The following is a 17,899-nucleotide window of genomic DNA, read 5'->3' as shown; positions in this document are numbered from 1 at the left end:
GGGAGACAAATCAACATGTCCTGTCAAGAGTCCCACCACCCTTCTTACCTGTGCTCTAGTGAGTTTCAGACGAGCACAGTTGAATGGTCTAGCTGTGGTTATAAACAGTTTGTCTATACGCATGCCCTGCGGAAAGTCCTACTAATCAAGTAAGGGTTATCGCAGCCATTCTTTGATACGCTTTACAAAATGTTTACGTCTTACGTCTCCCAAAATGTTTATTATTACAAAAAATCCTTGCGATACTCATTTAAAAAATCTAAACACTATCAATTTAAAATGTATTTATTTAGTTTATAATTTTTATAAAATATTTTATTTAAGGTACAAGTAATAATATTAATAAATGTATTTTATACTGTGCAAAAAAATTAAAATGATGCTATAAATTACAAAATTTTCTAAAGGAATTTTCCAGTATATCGATGTTAATCGACAATCACATATCCTTCTTTTCCAATTTCTGAAAAACATAAATTTTTATTATTAAAACCCTTCAGTTTTTATTCTGGACTAACAGCAGTTTTGGTGGATGTGAAAAATGCTGATTCGATGCCAGTTTCTTGTACACGTAATTATCTAAAACACATTACAACGCGTTATAATATTAAAAGCACTTCCCAAGGAAAAAATTTAAATTGTCGGATTTTATAGTGTTCTAATTGGAGAAATTCTGAAGTTTCTGACTTAATTGAAAAAAACAGTGAATATTTCACATATTTTGGTTTTTTTCGTTTATAATTTCAAAAGTCTCTGATATAATTATCATAAAGATTGTTGAATATTAAATTCTTTAAGTCAGTTACTGAGTTTTTACAATTAGCCTTTTTCCTCTGAAGATTAAAATAAGATCTTCTAGATGGCCTTGCACACCCCTTGCTACGCCACTGGATATTATAAACAAATAAAATGAAAAACAACTGCTGAATCAAAACTTTGCTTATCCACCAATAACGCTCTTAAACTATAAATTATAACATTATACCCTTTATAACGGATTCTTTTTGCAATTCATCGTTCCATCGTAATGGATCTAGTGGTTCTGCCTCACCTCCTAATTCCGGTGGTAAAATTTTCTTATCTATTGCTTTGTGTAGTGATTCAAAATTATTTCCATGAATAGAAATCTAAAAAACAGTAATTATTTTAACGTACATTAACAATATTACCCCAAAAAAATAACAATGTTATTTCTTACCCTTTTTTTAATTCTTTCATCTAAAAATGCTTTGAAAATTGAAAATAACATTCCAAATACTGTAGATTCTCGAACAATGTGAATTTGTAAAATGTGTACAGGAGCACAATTCTAAAATATTAAATATGTTTATTATTATTATTATTACCCGACAGCGAGTCGCAAAAAAGTGGTAGTGTGTTTATTAGCCACAACAAACATAAATATTGTTTCTTTGTGGCGCTCTAGAGATTGAGCACGTCGGCCGATTTTGGTAATTCTTACGTTAATCGATTTGTCTTAACTTTGCGAGTTTTACTAAAGATGTGGCAATAATTCAATACAGTGACAACCAGATGTCATAATATGAAAATGAAAGTCGAAGAACTATGTTAAGCAGGATCTCATTGAATAGATATTAAATAGACAAATCGATTGACGTAAGAATCATTAAAATTGGTTTGATATCAGGTGCTTGGTCTCTAGAGCGCCACAAAGGACCAAACTTACATACATAGGCTGAAAAAGAAAGTGGACGAACTATGTTAAGTGGGTTATTCCACTTAAAAATCGAAAAACACGACTGCGTTAAATAAAAACTGAAAAGTCCAGTAGTTAACATTGCATCTTTAACAGTCATTAAAATCTAAGCCGACTCAAATCTTTTCAATAATTGTCGCTATTGTTAAAGTCGCTGTGTAAACTACTGGATTTATTTATTTTTTCAGTTTGTATCTAACGCAGTCGGGCTTTTAAATTTATTGACATTCTGAACTGTCTGTTTCAAAACAATTGCATTAGAAGAACACCAGAGTGATTAATTGAGCATCTAAGAAGAAAGTTCCTTTGTAGTTTTCGAATCTGATGTAATCTGACTTGCAGTTTTTGAATATATTTTATTTCAGGGTTCAATCTATCAATTTCGAGTGCAATGTTCCAGCAGGAATTATGTTGAAAAAGATGCTCCTATATCTAAAAGTAAGTTTAAGCACCCTGGCGTCAGTTTTGCTTGACAGGTGAGACGTTGTTGAATACTCCCTGCATATTTATTCCAAGCGAGTTACACAAATGCCGTGTAGAAATAAATTCGGCAAGACTTCAATACCGGAAGTTAAAAAAACGACATTTATGTAATTCGGTTCGAATACTTATACAGAGCTAGTATCTAGCAATACCGTACAAATTTGCTGCTGCAGGGGTGAGACACCAAGGGGTGTGCCATTAATTCTCACCTGTACTCTCCTGTACCGCGCAATACTGACACCATGGTGTGCTTAAACTTCTTTTTACATATAGGAACATATTGTTCAACATGATTCCTGGGTGGTCATTTCACCGGAAAAATTTAAGCAAGGTCTTGTAGTCTATAAAGGAGTCATTTAAAAACTTAATTTGTGCTTCTCTTTGAATTTGGGTTATTGTGGGATATAAGTGCGTGGCTACAAAGATCTGGGATAAACGATAATTTACTATATAAGGAAGGTTGTTTGGATTGAAAATGAAAAAATTTAATACAAGATTAGGGTTGGCCCTTGTTGTCTAAGTTGACTCATAATTGAAAATCTTCGAAATATATACTTAAATAATTTGGAAAATGCATTGAATGAAATAAAACTTAATTTTTTTTGTAGATTTTTTGCTTTATTATTTGAGAAAATTACAATTCGAGAAAATAAAATAACTCTCCATCGTATTTAAAACGTTTCTCTATCGCGGGGGGTTTACTGCCAAAATCGTATGTAACAAATTTACAATCAGCCGACTGATATTTAAAATAAATTTTCTTTTTAATTTCGTGTTAAAGCATACAAAGAAAACAAATGGGACAATATTGTTTTTAAAAATAGCCTAAGCTTGACGGCAATCGACATTGTTTGATAATAAAACTCTCTCACTAGAGCCAAACATTGTCAAGGGCATTCAGACACATCAGACAAATATTCTCTATTTGGCTTCTTTAAATACGCCACTGATCTCTCAATGCTATTCATTAATCGCTATTTAAAGTGGTCAGCTTGTAATTTTAGATATGATACATACCGTTAAAAATGCAACCATACGTTTTGCAAAACTGGGTGTCACATTTTTAGCGTGTGCAAATGACGTATCTTTTAAATCATAAACAGATATAATACTTTCTAAAGGTATTGACTCCAATAGCGCCAATTGTGCAATCAAAGCGGCTACGTGTAAACCAGCTTCCGGTGGAAAATCTCTTGGATTCCATTTACCAAATCGAAACCAAAATACTCTTCGACCTTCTGAATCACAGTTAGGTATTATATCAATCACTTCTGAGCCCAGTACTTGTTTCATTAATGGCCTTTGAATAGTTAGCCATGAATTTGTATATTTTTCATTATAATTTACATAGCCTTTTAACTGAAACATAAAAGTATAATATTATTTTAAAATTGTTAGAAATAACTTACACAAAAATCTTAGAAGACACTTTTAGATTCTAAAAGTGAGATAGAATTGCACTTTAAAATTTAAATTAGAAAGTTGATTCTCATAAAAAAACTAACATTTTACATTTAAAACATTTTTTCGAAAATTGTTAGCTTTCGGAGGAAATATGACTAAAAAATATATACGCTAGCTACAGAAAATTGTTTTACCCAAAATTTGTCAAGGGGAATAGAGGACATTCGCCTGATTTGTCCATGACTTTGATCTGAAATTCCTTTGACCTTGATCTTCAAATGATCTCGAAAATTTACTTGGGCTTAAAAAACAGACGAATGGCTTTTATTGTCTAAAAAATTTCTCTAAAGCTAGCGTATTTTCTTTCGAATAAATGCAATAATGTCCTATTTTTATGTTGCGTTTCCTCCGAAAGCTTATGATTTTCGAAAAAATTATTACGAGGATAAACTTTATAATTTAAAAGTGTTATTCTATCTCTTACCGTTTACGATCTAAATTGACTAGTAAAGCAACCTAGAGAACCAAGTTTAATCTAATGTCGAACATGATATCCCCCATCAAACTCTGTAAGTTTTTTTTGATTGGTTGACTACAAAATGAGAAATTACCAATAATAAATTAAAAGGATCTACTCTGTATATACTGAATTATATTACCAACAATAAACAACGCAGAGGTGTGTGCCGTTGTCATAAAAAGTGTTATACATACACAATTACATATATTATGCAAATTTTAGGCAAAATCGTGAGAGGAGGTAGTTTAAAAGAAATTTAAACTTTACCGCGGTGAGGGAGTCAGAAAGTCTTTAAGAACAGAAATTATTATAAAGACACACATTTCATACAATCAATATTTATTTCAACATTCGACTGAATATTTCATACAATGTTCGACTGAATTAGTTGCTTCCTCTCACATACAGCATGCTGAATTTTATTAATAAAATAAAGGTAAAGAAATTTGCATTATGTGATGGCTAAAAATTATTATTATGAATACTTGTATTTCTCACTCATCGTTAATGGTCTAAGAGACGGCATAAGGTCAATTTCTACCCATCTGATAACCAGATGAGACATATTTTTAATGAAATTTTATTGATTTTTTGACATGCCTATCATAGTTTTTCTATCGAAAAATGTTCATGGCTATTATTTTTAATTTAATTAATTTTAATTCATTTTTTCCATGAACGGTTTTTTCCAGGTAAGCCTATACCATTAATTTCGTAATTAAATTATCTTTCTTCTGATACTAATTGCGATTAGTTAACAGATTGATAAAGTTACCTCATCAAGTATGAACAAGTCAATTAATATTAGTAACTGCACCGATCTGTTGGACTAGGCTTGCCTGAAAAAAAATCGTTCATGGAAGAAATTAATTAAAATTAATTAAATTTAAAATAGCCATAAACACTTTTCGATAGAAAAAATATGATAGGCATGTTTAAAAATCAATAAAATATCATAAAAAATATGTCTCAACTGGTTATCAAATGGGTGAAGATTGACCTTATACTATATAATAAAATAAAATAAAATAAACTTAAGAGAAGCGCTTTCTCTTTGACAAGCCTGGCGATAAAAGACGTGATACTACCCAATTGTCTCTCAAATTCAGTAACTTAGAAATCAGTCGTTCTGAAACGATTGTCAAAGACAACAAATGGCTCTTGGACAAACAGTATCTTTATATTTGCATACTGAATTTATTTGCAGAAAATGGTTTACACGCCTAAACCAAAATAATTATCTTTATTTTTTTGAATAACATGGAAAGTAGTTTTAGCTTGGAGGAAAAGTTAGATCGAGGACAAGGACAAAAATAAGTGAATCAATTAATTAAACGTGAATACAAGATGATACGTCTCTTCCATTTATATTATCTAATTACTAAATAATAATTCTTATTTAATACATTTTTTATTTTTACCTCTATATACGAAGAAACTTTTATACCATTATGAATATGAAATATATCAAGGTATACTAAGTTTAGTCCCAATGTTTAATCCCTTTGCACCTGCTTAGTCTATTAGTCTATTTTGTGGCGGAGAATAGAATACATACTTTCATTTTCTTTTCCTATTCGTTGTGTGCGTAGTCATGGTAGGGACAATAAAATCGATGCCAGCGCTTCCAGTGAAAAATTTTGGCGTTAAAGGAGGCTGTTATGACTAATTTGCAGTTCTTTAAATGTTAATGTTATAGAAATGTCAAATTAAAATGATTGAAAAACACGAATTAATTAAACTTAATGCATTAAAAATTGTGAAAATAAGAAATCAAATTGCACAAATATTATTTTTCAAATGTAAATTATCATAATTATTTATTTAAATTTGTGAGACAGTAATATTTAATTTTCAATGTAAGTCTTAAATGCAATCCATACAATTATATATGCATCCATACAATTCTATAATTAAAATAGTGTATCGTTACCATGGAAACGAAACTCACGCACGGAGCGAATAGTGAACTAAAAAAAAAATAGCTGTTCGGGACTTATCTATCATATATTAATTTTGTATCATTTTCTATAGTATTTCTGACGATGACTGTTCCGTGATGTGCTTTATTGTACACCTATTTACAAGAAATGTTGTGTAGTATTTATAGTCTACCTTCTTGCATACTGCCTTGGCATACTTCACAATTAGAATTTTATTCATTTTTACCCCGACTATACAATGGCGAGTATTATGTGTTTGACCTATCATAATTTGACAAATGAGGTATCGTTAAAAGCGTCTTGATCATCCGCTGGTTAGTCCGAATTTTCTATTTAATGGTAGCGTGTTTGGTATCAAATTAAAGGGCTAATTAACACTTTTCAAAAATATATATATTATTATAAATAATAACGAAATTATAACCGCAAAATAGTTTAAAATGTATGTATTTTCTTCTGTTAACTTTAAGCTTCTAAACTACTTGTTATAAGTTGACAAATAAATTGAGGTATCGTTAAAAGCGTCTTGATCGTCCAATGGTTATAGGCTATGTGCAGTCACATTAAATTGAATATGGCGCCCAAAGAAAAGGGCTTAATTAGCACTTTTCGAATATATATTGTAATACTTTATCACAAAACTATAACCCCAAAATAGTCTAAATAAAATAAAGTTCAAAAACTAAAACTCCGACTCTCTTACAAAATCTTGCTCTTTAAAGTATGGAAATAAGAAAATATTTTCATCTGAAATTGTTATGATCAGTAAAATCGTCATTACAGTCGAAGGACCTCTAAGATTAAGCAGTTTTGCAAAGGACGGAAAAGAAGTCCCCCGATTGTAATGACGATTTAACAGTTATCGATCATAACAATTTCAGATGAAAATATTTTCTTGTTTTCATACTTTTAAGTGCAAGATTGTGTAAGAGAGTCGTGGTTTTAGTTTTTGAACTTTATTATATAACGTAAAATTTTCTTGGAAGTGCATTATATTTTTTGCGCACATAGCTGTTTTAACCCCGCTTGCGACAATACTTTTAGATTCTATATCGTTTTATTGTATCTTGGAATAACTATTTCAAAATACAAGCAAAATTATTAATAACACAACCATTGTGTGAAGCCTGAAATGTATCTTCTATACGCATAAAATGCTTTGTTCTGAATGACTGAATGACGGATCATCGCACAGCCTAAACCGCTGATCGTAGTGATCTGAAACTTGGAGGATGTGTTCTTTGTATGACGTAGGCATCCGATAATAAAACATTTTCTGAAATTCAACCCCTTGAAGGGTGAAATAGAAGATGTATACGTACACTACTGAACCGATTTTAAAAATTATTTCACCTATTGCATGCTAAATTGTCAGCAAGTAACATTGATTGTATTTTATTTAAAAAGAAATAGGGTTCCGCCTCAAAAATTAAAGCCTATTAAATGGTGACCCCTGTAATTGGTTTCAATTGATTAGAATACGTTAAATTTTGTATTAAGGCAAGCATGGCCAGTATATAATCGGGATTTTAAGAAAATAGTTCAGAATTTACATTTATAAAGTCTGTTGTCTATTTTTTTTTTTAAATGGGAGCAGAGTTGGTTGGCATTAATGGGAAATTAATAATTCGAATTTTAAGCCACGCATTATACATTCATGCAGCATAAACAATAAGTTCAGTACCTGGACTCTTTCGTGAGAGCGCAAATTATATAGTATGTATTATATGAGAATATCACTTATGTATGTGTGACATATATGTATGTGTAATATGACAGTGTAATCAACACTGTCTATACATGGTTTGTCAAAAATTAACTCAGTCAATTATTTGTTTTCACTTGTTACAGGATTATTTTTTGAAATGTATTTTTTGATAAATGTTTTTTGAAAATTATTATATCTTGAACATTAAGAACATTTATTGCCGCAAAGAATTAAAAAAGCCCTCTATTGTCCCAAAAATTAAAAAGTGATCAAGAAATTTTTCACAAATGAATCCTATTTTTTCAGCAAAATAGGCCAATTGGCTCTTTGGTCCGTAGGACTCATCTTGTAAACCGTTAGAGATAGAACAAAAGTTTAAATATAAAAAATGCTCCTTATAAAAAAATTTGTTTGAAAATTTTTTTCGTAAATATCACTTTTAATTTTTTTTTAGATTTCAGAAACACATTTTCTCCAGAACTATAAAAGATAGGCAGTAGAACATACTTTCAAAAATTTTGGAAAACCAAATAAATAGCGACCGAAATTCCGCAATAATTGTGTTGGTTTTTTAAGCTCTTCTAATTTATAAAAAAAAAATCTAAACACTGATATTCAACACTTTCTACGCAGGGTATATCAACAATTAACTAATTGTTTGTTTTCACTTTTTTTTTTCTATTTTGAGATCGATTGACCCCTTAAATTAACTAAAATACCTACTAGTGCTCTTATAAAATTGACGAATTGAGAGATCTCTTTTAGTTCAGTTTGTACATCACGTTAAAGAACAAAAAATTAATCCCACGTGCAATAAATGAATATGAAAAACTTATTTTTCATTGTGTCGGAATTTATTATAAAAAAAAAAGTAGTTTTTCCTTATAATAAATGGTTATAGTTGTTTTGATATTATACGATAAACTTGTAAAATGTAATAATTATAAGATTATATGTTATGAAATAAAGATAAATGTCGTAAGAATTTTTATTTTCTTATAATTTGCATTTTCTTATAAAATAACACGAAGGGCTATTTAAAAAAAAATCTGGCTTATAATACAGGTAATTTCGAAGCCAGTTACTCTTGTCCATAATGAATTAAATTATTCCAGGAATTATTTTTTTATTAAAATCGGTTCAGTCTCACGTACTGAATGTAAATGTACAAAATCCTTACAAAAGGAACAATCCTTGAAAAAAAAGTTACGTCTTATATCTCCGTAACCGTGCACTTTAGACCAAAAATTCCCTGTCTTTTTTTGTAGCAATTTTTTTCTTTTTTTTTGTATGACTCTCCGTTTATGACTTATATGGCTATAACAATTTACATATTGACTGTTTGACCGATATCTTTTCTAATATTTGTTAAAACAAGCAAATGTTAATAACTTTTACATCTACAAATTGCTTAAAACTTGTACTCCAAAAGTTAAAAAGCGTTAAGTGCTTTAACCATCAGGTGTAATGTTAATAAAAAAGAGGTATGCATATTGTTATGATGATGGAAATTCCATAAATATATAAAAAAAATTAATTAATTAGTGACATAATTATCAAAAAATAATTTGCCTTCTTTCCTGCAAAAATAGCGACTAACCGTTAAAAATTTTGTTCATAAAAGATAGAAAATTTAATTATACGGAATAAAGGTCATTACGATATTTCCTCCGCCTATTTTTGTAAGGATTTTGTGCATTTACATTCAGTACGTGATACTGAATTTATTTTTTAAAAAAATTACTTGTGTAATTTAACGCAGAAAAAAATTCTTTGTATTCTGAACTATTAAGTAAGTGATAATAAGGAAATATGCTTTTTATAGACATAATATTGTTCAGATGCCAACCACAACTCTTTCTAAATTTCTCTTTTCTTTTCCATCTCTTCTCTCTTCAATTGTTTATAGATTATTCATATCATGTTTACCTTGATGCATTCATCATATTCACTTTGCTTCAAAGAAAAGTTTGCACAAAGCCGTCCAATGCCCACAGAAAAGATCACTGATATTTAATTCCTCCAATTTTTTCATTAAATAAACTATAACCGAACCGAAAATCAACATGTACTGAATTGAATATCAAAGCTTGTAATAATTATTATAAGGTGCAAAATTACCAAGGTGGTAAATTTGCTTCGGGGACTTTTAAATTAGTAGATTTAAAACATAAAATAAAATAATGGAACTACATTATTCACATTAATTTATTTAACTTTGATGTCGACAATTCGTTGGAATTTATTCCCGGAATCAGGATCATGCTCAGGCATTATCCAAGGCAGAGAAGAAATGGTTTTTTTTCGAGAAATAGGGAACATTTAATTAAATCAAAATGTGATACTTAGTCACTATTTTTCAATAACTTAATTCTGCGCGCTACAGAAAAAAACTTTTTCAAAACTCTGTGGGCATCGATCTCTACACCGCGATGTATATTGAGCGAGGCTAAAACGATCTAAAATTTAAAGAGACGCATGGTTAAAAAGGAGCGTTCATTCGTCGCACAGGCAAACAGCCAGAAAGCGAAGTATTTGGTACACATTCGGAAACGCATCTTTGTTGCAAATATCGAGTGCTTCGAGTGAACTTCCGGCAATGTTAAAAAAAGTCGAGCAAGTATTTTCATCAAAAGTTTTCCAAAAATTTGTTTGTTGAGAAAGATACAAGCAAAGTTTGAGAAAATGTTGCGAAGATTTAAAAATCGATATGATCTTCAATTGAATCAATCTGTATATTCCAAAATTCTAGGTCGATTCAAAAACAAGGCAAAATAAGGTACCGAGCTCAAAAAATGCACGAATAACTGATTCATCAGTGGAAGTGCGTCTCATAAATGGGTGCATTTAGAGGACTATATAGTTAATTCAAAATTTATGTAGACAGATTCTCAATTGGAGGGATTTTGACCCCTAAAACCCTTCTTGTGTGCATGGGCCTGTCCGAAATACACTTTTTTAATGAAATGAAATACCCCTGAATATAGCGAGTAGCAATTCATGGATAACAATAGCAGCTATAATATATGTAGTAAAATTCTTTTGTAATGTTTTAAAGGTGTTGACTAAATCAAAACAATACTATTTTATCAGGAAATTTAGTGCAAAATTTGGCGGACTTCACAAGTGCAGTCCTGCAGTCTTGAGTTTTTATTGTTTTCTCACAAAAATATAATGAAAATATAAATAGTGGGATATTTGGCCAGATCCAATTAAATAATTTTGCACTTTTTTAAAAATCCCTTGCATTATACAGTGAAATTTAAAATATATCTACTGATTATCATTGGCTACTGGTTATCGAATGATAGTCAGTGAATGAACAAATTTATCCATTTTTGCCATACCCGTATCTTCCAAATTAGATCCAAATTTGGAAAAGAGTTTTTTTGTTGCACTTAATGAGCTTATTTTGGTAAGCCGGGTTTCTGCATTCAATAACAGAACACGGTGTATAGACTGATAAACACATTACCACTCCTTTGCGGCACGCAGTCGGGTAATAAAATAAGTGAAGTTTTGAGTGTCTTAAACGAATTTATTTTCATAGCAATCACTCACTGCATTTAATAAACAATAATAAATTAGTGTAAATATTTATTTAATGTTTACTTGTTTATAAAACAAGACCTTGTTGAGTTCGCTGTTTAATGACCTTAATTGTTTGTATTGAGTTATGTACTTGATTGTACAGACCTGTTGGTAAAATATTGGTATACTAGTAAGTCCGCTGCCGTAGTTACCGAAACTTGTGGCTAAAATCAACAAACAACAAATTTCGTAGAAAAGTGGTAAAAAAAACAAAATTCCTCAAATTAATATTAGGAGAAAAGTAACAGGTATGCTCAATAAAACTTATTATTTAAATTTGAGACATTTTTTCGTTCAAATTATTTGGTTTTTTTTTCCTGATGTACATTTTTAGACCGTGAGTATATTTTTCGTCAAACCAAGACATAATAAGGATGAAAATACGAGGTGAATCATGGAATTTGATAAAGGAATAAAGAAGAAGGGAAGGACAGAAAAACATTGCTAGAGTAATAATATATAAGATTAAGGTATCCACAGTTCACCATCATATCCTTTGTTTTGTATACTAATATTGTAAGCGAAAGTGATTGTCTTTTTTTTTTACCCCAAAATGGAGCAGAGTAACACCATAAAATGGTGACATATTTGGGTTTCTTATTTTTTCGCTTCTGTATAGAAGAGAGTTTAAAAGTTTTTCACGGTTGATTGAAACAAGAAATTAACTAGGGAATTGCATGCATAATTTATAGAAAAGCTAGTTTTCCATTTAAAAAAATCGCTACGATAGTGTTGCCTTCTTGACTTTGCCATGTTCGCCGAATGAATTATTCGATAGCACTGGGCATGAGAAAACGAAGGGTTGCGAAAGATACGACCCGATCGTTACCATTTACACAAAAAAACTTCAATCAAAATAATAATCCTCAATTTTAAGCTTTATAATCATACCAAAATTAAGAACAGGGCACAAAAATGAAAAACTATTTTTGGTAAAAACACTGACTTCGAGAGTATATTTCTCATAAACCGTTCAGGGAATCAATATGAATTTTTCACAAAAGGCAAATAAAAATATAATTCCTTAATTGATAAATAAAATTTCAAATTTTTGGTATCATTTTCATTTTTACGGTATGTAAATACCTTAAGCACTTTTATGAAAAAGCTTTTTTCTTACAAGGCCAGTGTGTGTTGAGCTTAATTAAGTTCTTCGACTTCCAACATTATGTTAAATAGTCACAAGACGTGGCAGTGGATATACGAATAGTCGCAAGACTTGTGAAAAAAAGGTGTTTACGTAAAAGCCATTAACTTATACAAATATACAAATAGTTTTTTTTAAATGTTTTTTTTTTTTTTTTTCAAAATAATATAATCCAATTGAAATCAGTTCATATCCCTTCTTGAGTTAAATGTTATTAAATGACATCTACTGATTATCATTGGCTACTGGTTATCGAATGATAGTCAGTGAATTTACCAATTTATCAATTTTTGTCATACCCGTAGCGCCTAAATTAGGGCCCAGATCCAAAAATTGGTAAATGACTTTTTCCTTCGTCTTTATGAGCTTATTCTGTAGGCCGACGATCTGCAGTCAATAACAGTACACCGTGTATATTGATATTCAGGGTGTTTCAGGAAGGCTAGTACCTATACCATTTTAGGTACGTATTTAGAGATGCAAAATAATTGCATAATAAGATGCATAATTTACTATTTTTATTTCTATTAACGCTTGAGAATAGGACCCATAATTATGACAATTAACATAAAAAAGGGGGTGTTATAAGTTTGACCGCTATGTGTATGTGTCTGTCTGTCTGTGCCATCGTAGCGCCTGGACGGATGAACCGAATGATTTTGAGTTTTTTGGTTTCGTTTAAAGGTAATATGATGGAGACTATATATAACTAAGTGTTCTTAGTTATGTTTCAAGTGCGATTTCAGAGTTCCGTATCCGCAAAATTTGTCGGGGGTTTTTTAAATTTTGATCTAAATATGTAAATAAAATATTTTCTATTCCTTCTCACACTATGTACAACTTAAATTCATAATAAAAATTAATTAATAATTTAAAAGTAAACAAAATTGAATACTGACCATGTAATATGCTGAATTAATATGATATGCTTTTGCTCTTAAGAATCTTGTTAAAAATATATCATCAGTGCGAGCAGTCAAACTTGTGTCCTCTGAAAAATCATAAAAATTAATTAATTTATTAGTATTATTCCTATTTAATAAAATTTGCATCGAAAACTACAAGAGTTTAATTAAAAGAAAAAAACGTTGGTTAATTAAAGAGCTGTCGAAATTAACTAATATTAGCAAAATATTGCCTATCAGCATAAATTTTTCAACCCCCGAGAAAGAGTGGCTCCCTCAAAGATTCATTGATTGGCCCTGCAGGATTCCGAGGTAAAAATCTTACAGCTCTTCACTATACATTCAATGAATTGGACAGCTTAGAAAGTATTAATTTTCCAAGAACGAAAGTTCGTATTTCTTATTTTGATCTGATATATTATGAACCGTTTTCGAATCATTTGCGAAAAAATGTTAAAATTCGGGGTTAAGTACGTATTTGCAATACAATAACATGATAGAAACTGCATATCGTAAAAGGTAGCATATTTCAATGCCTACTTTGATGATAGAAAGTCGATGAAACATGAAATTGTGATGAACCTTTGTATTTAACTTCGTTTCCGTTAATGTAAAGCTTTCGAGATGGTGGGGGAAAAATGTTTGTTAAAATTTTTATTTATATTATTTATTAGTTAGTTTATATTCTTTCAAATATCTATAATCAAATTTTCTGCGAGTTGCTATAAAAATATTGAGCTCAAAACTGTATTTCAGCCAAAATCTGACTGGATTTAATTCTGACTGAAAAAACGTTATGGACAACATGCTTTAGGTGGATTAAAAAATGAGTCAGAATCGATATTGCCTGCAAGTCTGGAGGCTTCAATTAATATTAAACTTCATTAATAATCAGTCAAAATCGATATTGACTGCAGAAAACTTCAGTCAAACTAACTTTCGACTGACAAATATTTGGCTTAGAACAAAAGTGCTCAAAATAGTATGAGAAAGATAAAAATCTAAACAAGTTGTTTGAGAAGGATAGAGAAGTTCTCATAAAACACCTTTTAAGAATAGCTCAGAACTTTCTAGGTCATATTGTACAGCTTATTCCATCAATGACAATAATATTACTTTAATATATCCTAGCGAAAGTAGATACTCGCGTAGATACTGATGTTGACTACTGATTCCCTTGAATTCATTTTAAATCATTTAAAATGATTGTGAGTGCGTGAACATAATGAATTGCATGCTTTTCAATCTAATGGTATCTAATGTAATGATTATTGTTTTGTTATACATATATACCTCAGAATTTTTTAAACATCATAAGGTTAACTACTTGAAATTCTATGAATACTTTTTAAATAATAAATATTTTAACTAATTGTAAGTAAGCACTTGAACTTGACCTTGTGGCTAATATATAAATTATAAATTTTATTTGTCAATGCAACATACCTCCTATATCTACATTGAAAGAATTAATTTAATTACTCTTTTGTTTAATGTCTATGTTTTTATTTTTATTATATCAAGGGGAATCATTTTTATCATAAGCATTCCTTCCGAAGTTTATCAAAAAAAACTACAAAAAATAATTAAAATACAAATGAAAACAAATATTTGACTGAGTTAATTATTGAAACACACTGTAAAGAAAGTGTTGAATGTCAGTGCTTGCATTATTTTTAATAAATTAGAAAAATTTTAAAAAACAAACAAAATTAATTTGTTTTGGTTTACGATAATTTGCGAAAGTATTCTATTGTTCTTTTTTTTTTTCGTTTGAAACTACCTTCAAATTTTCTAGTTGAAGCTACCTGCTTCCGTTTACAAGATGGGTCCTACGGACTCAAGACCCAATTGACTTATGTTGCTCATTTATGAATTCAAGCTCATTTTTTACTTTCTGAGCACGCTACAAAAATTTCAGCTTGATATATTTTTTCGTTTTTGAGTTATCGTGGTGACGAACGGACACACAGGCAGACGGACGAACAGACGACCGGATATGGACTACTTAGACAATTTTATTTAATACCTATACCAAAATTTTGTTCGTAGCATCAATATTTGTATCTTCAAGTTCACTTTTTATATCATGTATGTATGAAATATATCAAGGCATACTAAGTTTAGTCCGTAAAAAGTGAGGTTCAGTTCGTAAAAGAGCACAATAAGTCAATTGGGTCATAGGTCCGTAGAACCCATCTTGTAAGTCGTTAGAGTAAGAGTAGGACAAACGTTTAAATGTAAAAAATCTTCCTTATAAAAAAATAAACAACTTTTGTTGGAAATATTTCTTCGTAGACATAACTGTTTACTCGTGAGGCCGCAAATTATATAGTTAATAGTGTGACATGTATTTATATATGGCTATCTAAGAGTGACTATTTGTCTTTACTTAAATGACTTAAAAAAACCAACGATTGCATAATCAACATTGTCTATATATGGTTTTTCAACCATTAACTCAGTCAATTTTTTGTTTTCACTTGTTTACCATTAATATGAGCCTCATAAGACTCAAGATATCTTTGCCTGGTATCCCGAACCAAAAGATATTTTTATACCATGTATATATGAAATATACATAGTATATTAAGTTTACTCCCAAGTTTGTAATGCTTAAAAATAATGATGCTAGGAAAAAAATTTTGTCATAGGTGTTCACTAAATCACCTAATTAGTCCATTTCCGGTTGTCCGTCCGTCTGTGGACACGATAACTTAAAAACGAAAAAAGATATCGAGCTGAAATTCTTACAGCGTACTCAGGACGTAAAAAATGAGGTCAAGTTCGTAAATGAGCATCATAGGTCAATTGGGTCTTGGGTACGTAGGACCCATCTTGTAAACCGTTAGAGATAGAACAAAAGTTTAAATGTAAAAAATGTTCCTTATCAAAAATTAAACAACTTTTGTTTGAAACATTTTTTCGTAAACATCACTGTTTACCCGTGAGGATAAACATTAGGCGGAAATTTTATAATATGTACTATACTTGATTATCAGTTATGTATGTGTCACATGTTTGTATGTGTAATGTGATAAATAAATCAACACTGACTATGCATGGTATTTCAACAATTAACTCAGTCAATTGTGTGTTTTCACTTGTTAAATGTAAAAATTCCACTGTATAAATTTCACGCATAAGTAATTCCATAATACAAAAGAAAACTAAAACTTCTAAAAAATATTATAATAACGAATACGTAATTATTTAATATTCATTCTCTTTAACTCGTCAGCATTCGCGTCAATTGTTCGCGTGAACTGTCTTCGCGCGTTAATTGTGGTCACCTTAAGTCGCATGATGAGAGATTTGCTCACTCGTCAACTGTTCAAGAATGCGTCAAATATTTCGCGTTATAAATATTCTTTAACTTAGTAAATCATAACCTCTACATAATTTTATAATAATTTATTTTTTGATGCACTCGTTAATTCAAATTAATTTGACTATGTGATTATCAAATGATGTTTGAGAGTGAAAATATTCAGCAGAGAAATAATCTACAATATTATATATACATTCATTTTTAACTAATTTCAACATATTACTATCACAAGTTTTAATAATTTATTGAGTACGACCTCAAATTAAACTAACAAACAGAGACTTTCTTAGTTAATATATCTCTTGATGAGAGAAACTCTCACAATTTCAGAAGGAGTTATACTTAAAAAAAATCATAGATAGGTTGAAAAAAACTGAAAAATAATTCGAAAATAGATAAAATTATATGAAGATAGATCACATATACCATTTGAAAAATAAAAGGTATTTATGTTTTAAGTTCAGCGTGAGATAAATGCTCATAACGCAAGTTCTGACGAATTAATATGAGCCCCATAAGGCAATATCTTTGCCTGGTATCCTGGACTAAGAGATATTTTTATACCATACATATATGTAATATGCAAGGTATACTAAGTTTAGTCCCAAGTTTGGTTGGTATAGGTGCTTATAAAATCACCTAATTAGTCCATTTTCGGAGTCTGTCCGTTCTGTCCGTCTGTCCTCCAACACGATAACTCAAAAACGAAAAAAGATATCAAGCTGAAATTATTACAGCGTACTCAGGACGTAAAAAGTGAGGTCAAGTTCGTAAATGGGCAACATAGGTCAATTTGGTCTTGACCTATGTGTCCGTAGGACCCATCTTGTAAACCGTTAGAGATAGAACAAAAGTTTAAATGTAAAAAATGTTCCTTATCAAAAAATAAACAACTTTTGTTTGAAACATTTTTTCCTAAACATCACAGTTTACCCGTGAGGGCGCAAATTAGGCGTAAATTGTATCGTATGTATTATATAGGGATATCAGTTACGTATGTGTGACATGTATGTGTGTATAATGTGATAGAGTAATCAACACTGTCTATGCATGGTATTTGAACAACTATTTTAGTCAATGTTTTCACTTGTTATATGAAAAATTCCACTGTATGAAATTTCTCGCTTAATGATTTCATAATACAAAAGAA

General features: G+C 30.2%; 1 protein-coding gene across 1 annotated transcript in view; it reads right to left on the bottom strand.

Moving 5' to 3' along the window:
- Positions 1–364: 364 nt before the first annotated feature.
- Positions 365–17,899, bottom strand: part of LOC123305241 (alpha-tocopherol transfer protein-like) — a 35,543-nt gene continuing 18,008 nt past the window's right edge. Inside the window, exons 2-6 of the mRNA XM_044886905.1 lie at positions 13,413–13,504; positions 3,218–3,559; positions 1,199–1,309; positions 986–1,127; positions 365–463 (exon numbers count right to left, since the gene is read on the bottom strand). Coding sequence (XP_044742840.1) covers positions 429–463; positions 986–1,127; positions 1,199–1,309; positions 3,218–3,559; positions 13,413–13,504 — 722 coding nt within the window. The 3' untranslated portion in view covers positions 365–428. The remainder of the gene's footprint in view (positions 464–985; positions 1,128–1,198; positions 1,310–3,217; positions 3,560–13,412; positions 13,505–17,899) is intronic.

This window comes from Chrysoperla carnea, chromosome 1 (assembly GCF_905475395.1).
Source record: "Chrysoperla carnea chromosome 1, inChrCarn1.1, whole genome shotgun sequence".
NCBI classification, from domain to species: domain Eukaryota; kingdom Metazoa; phylum Arthropoda; class Insecta; order Neuroptera; family Chrysopidae; genus Chrysoperla; species Chrysoperla carnea.
Note: the sequence above shows the minus strand (reverse complement) of the source record. Positions and strands in the feature narration are given on the sequence as shown.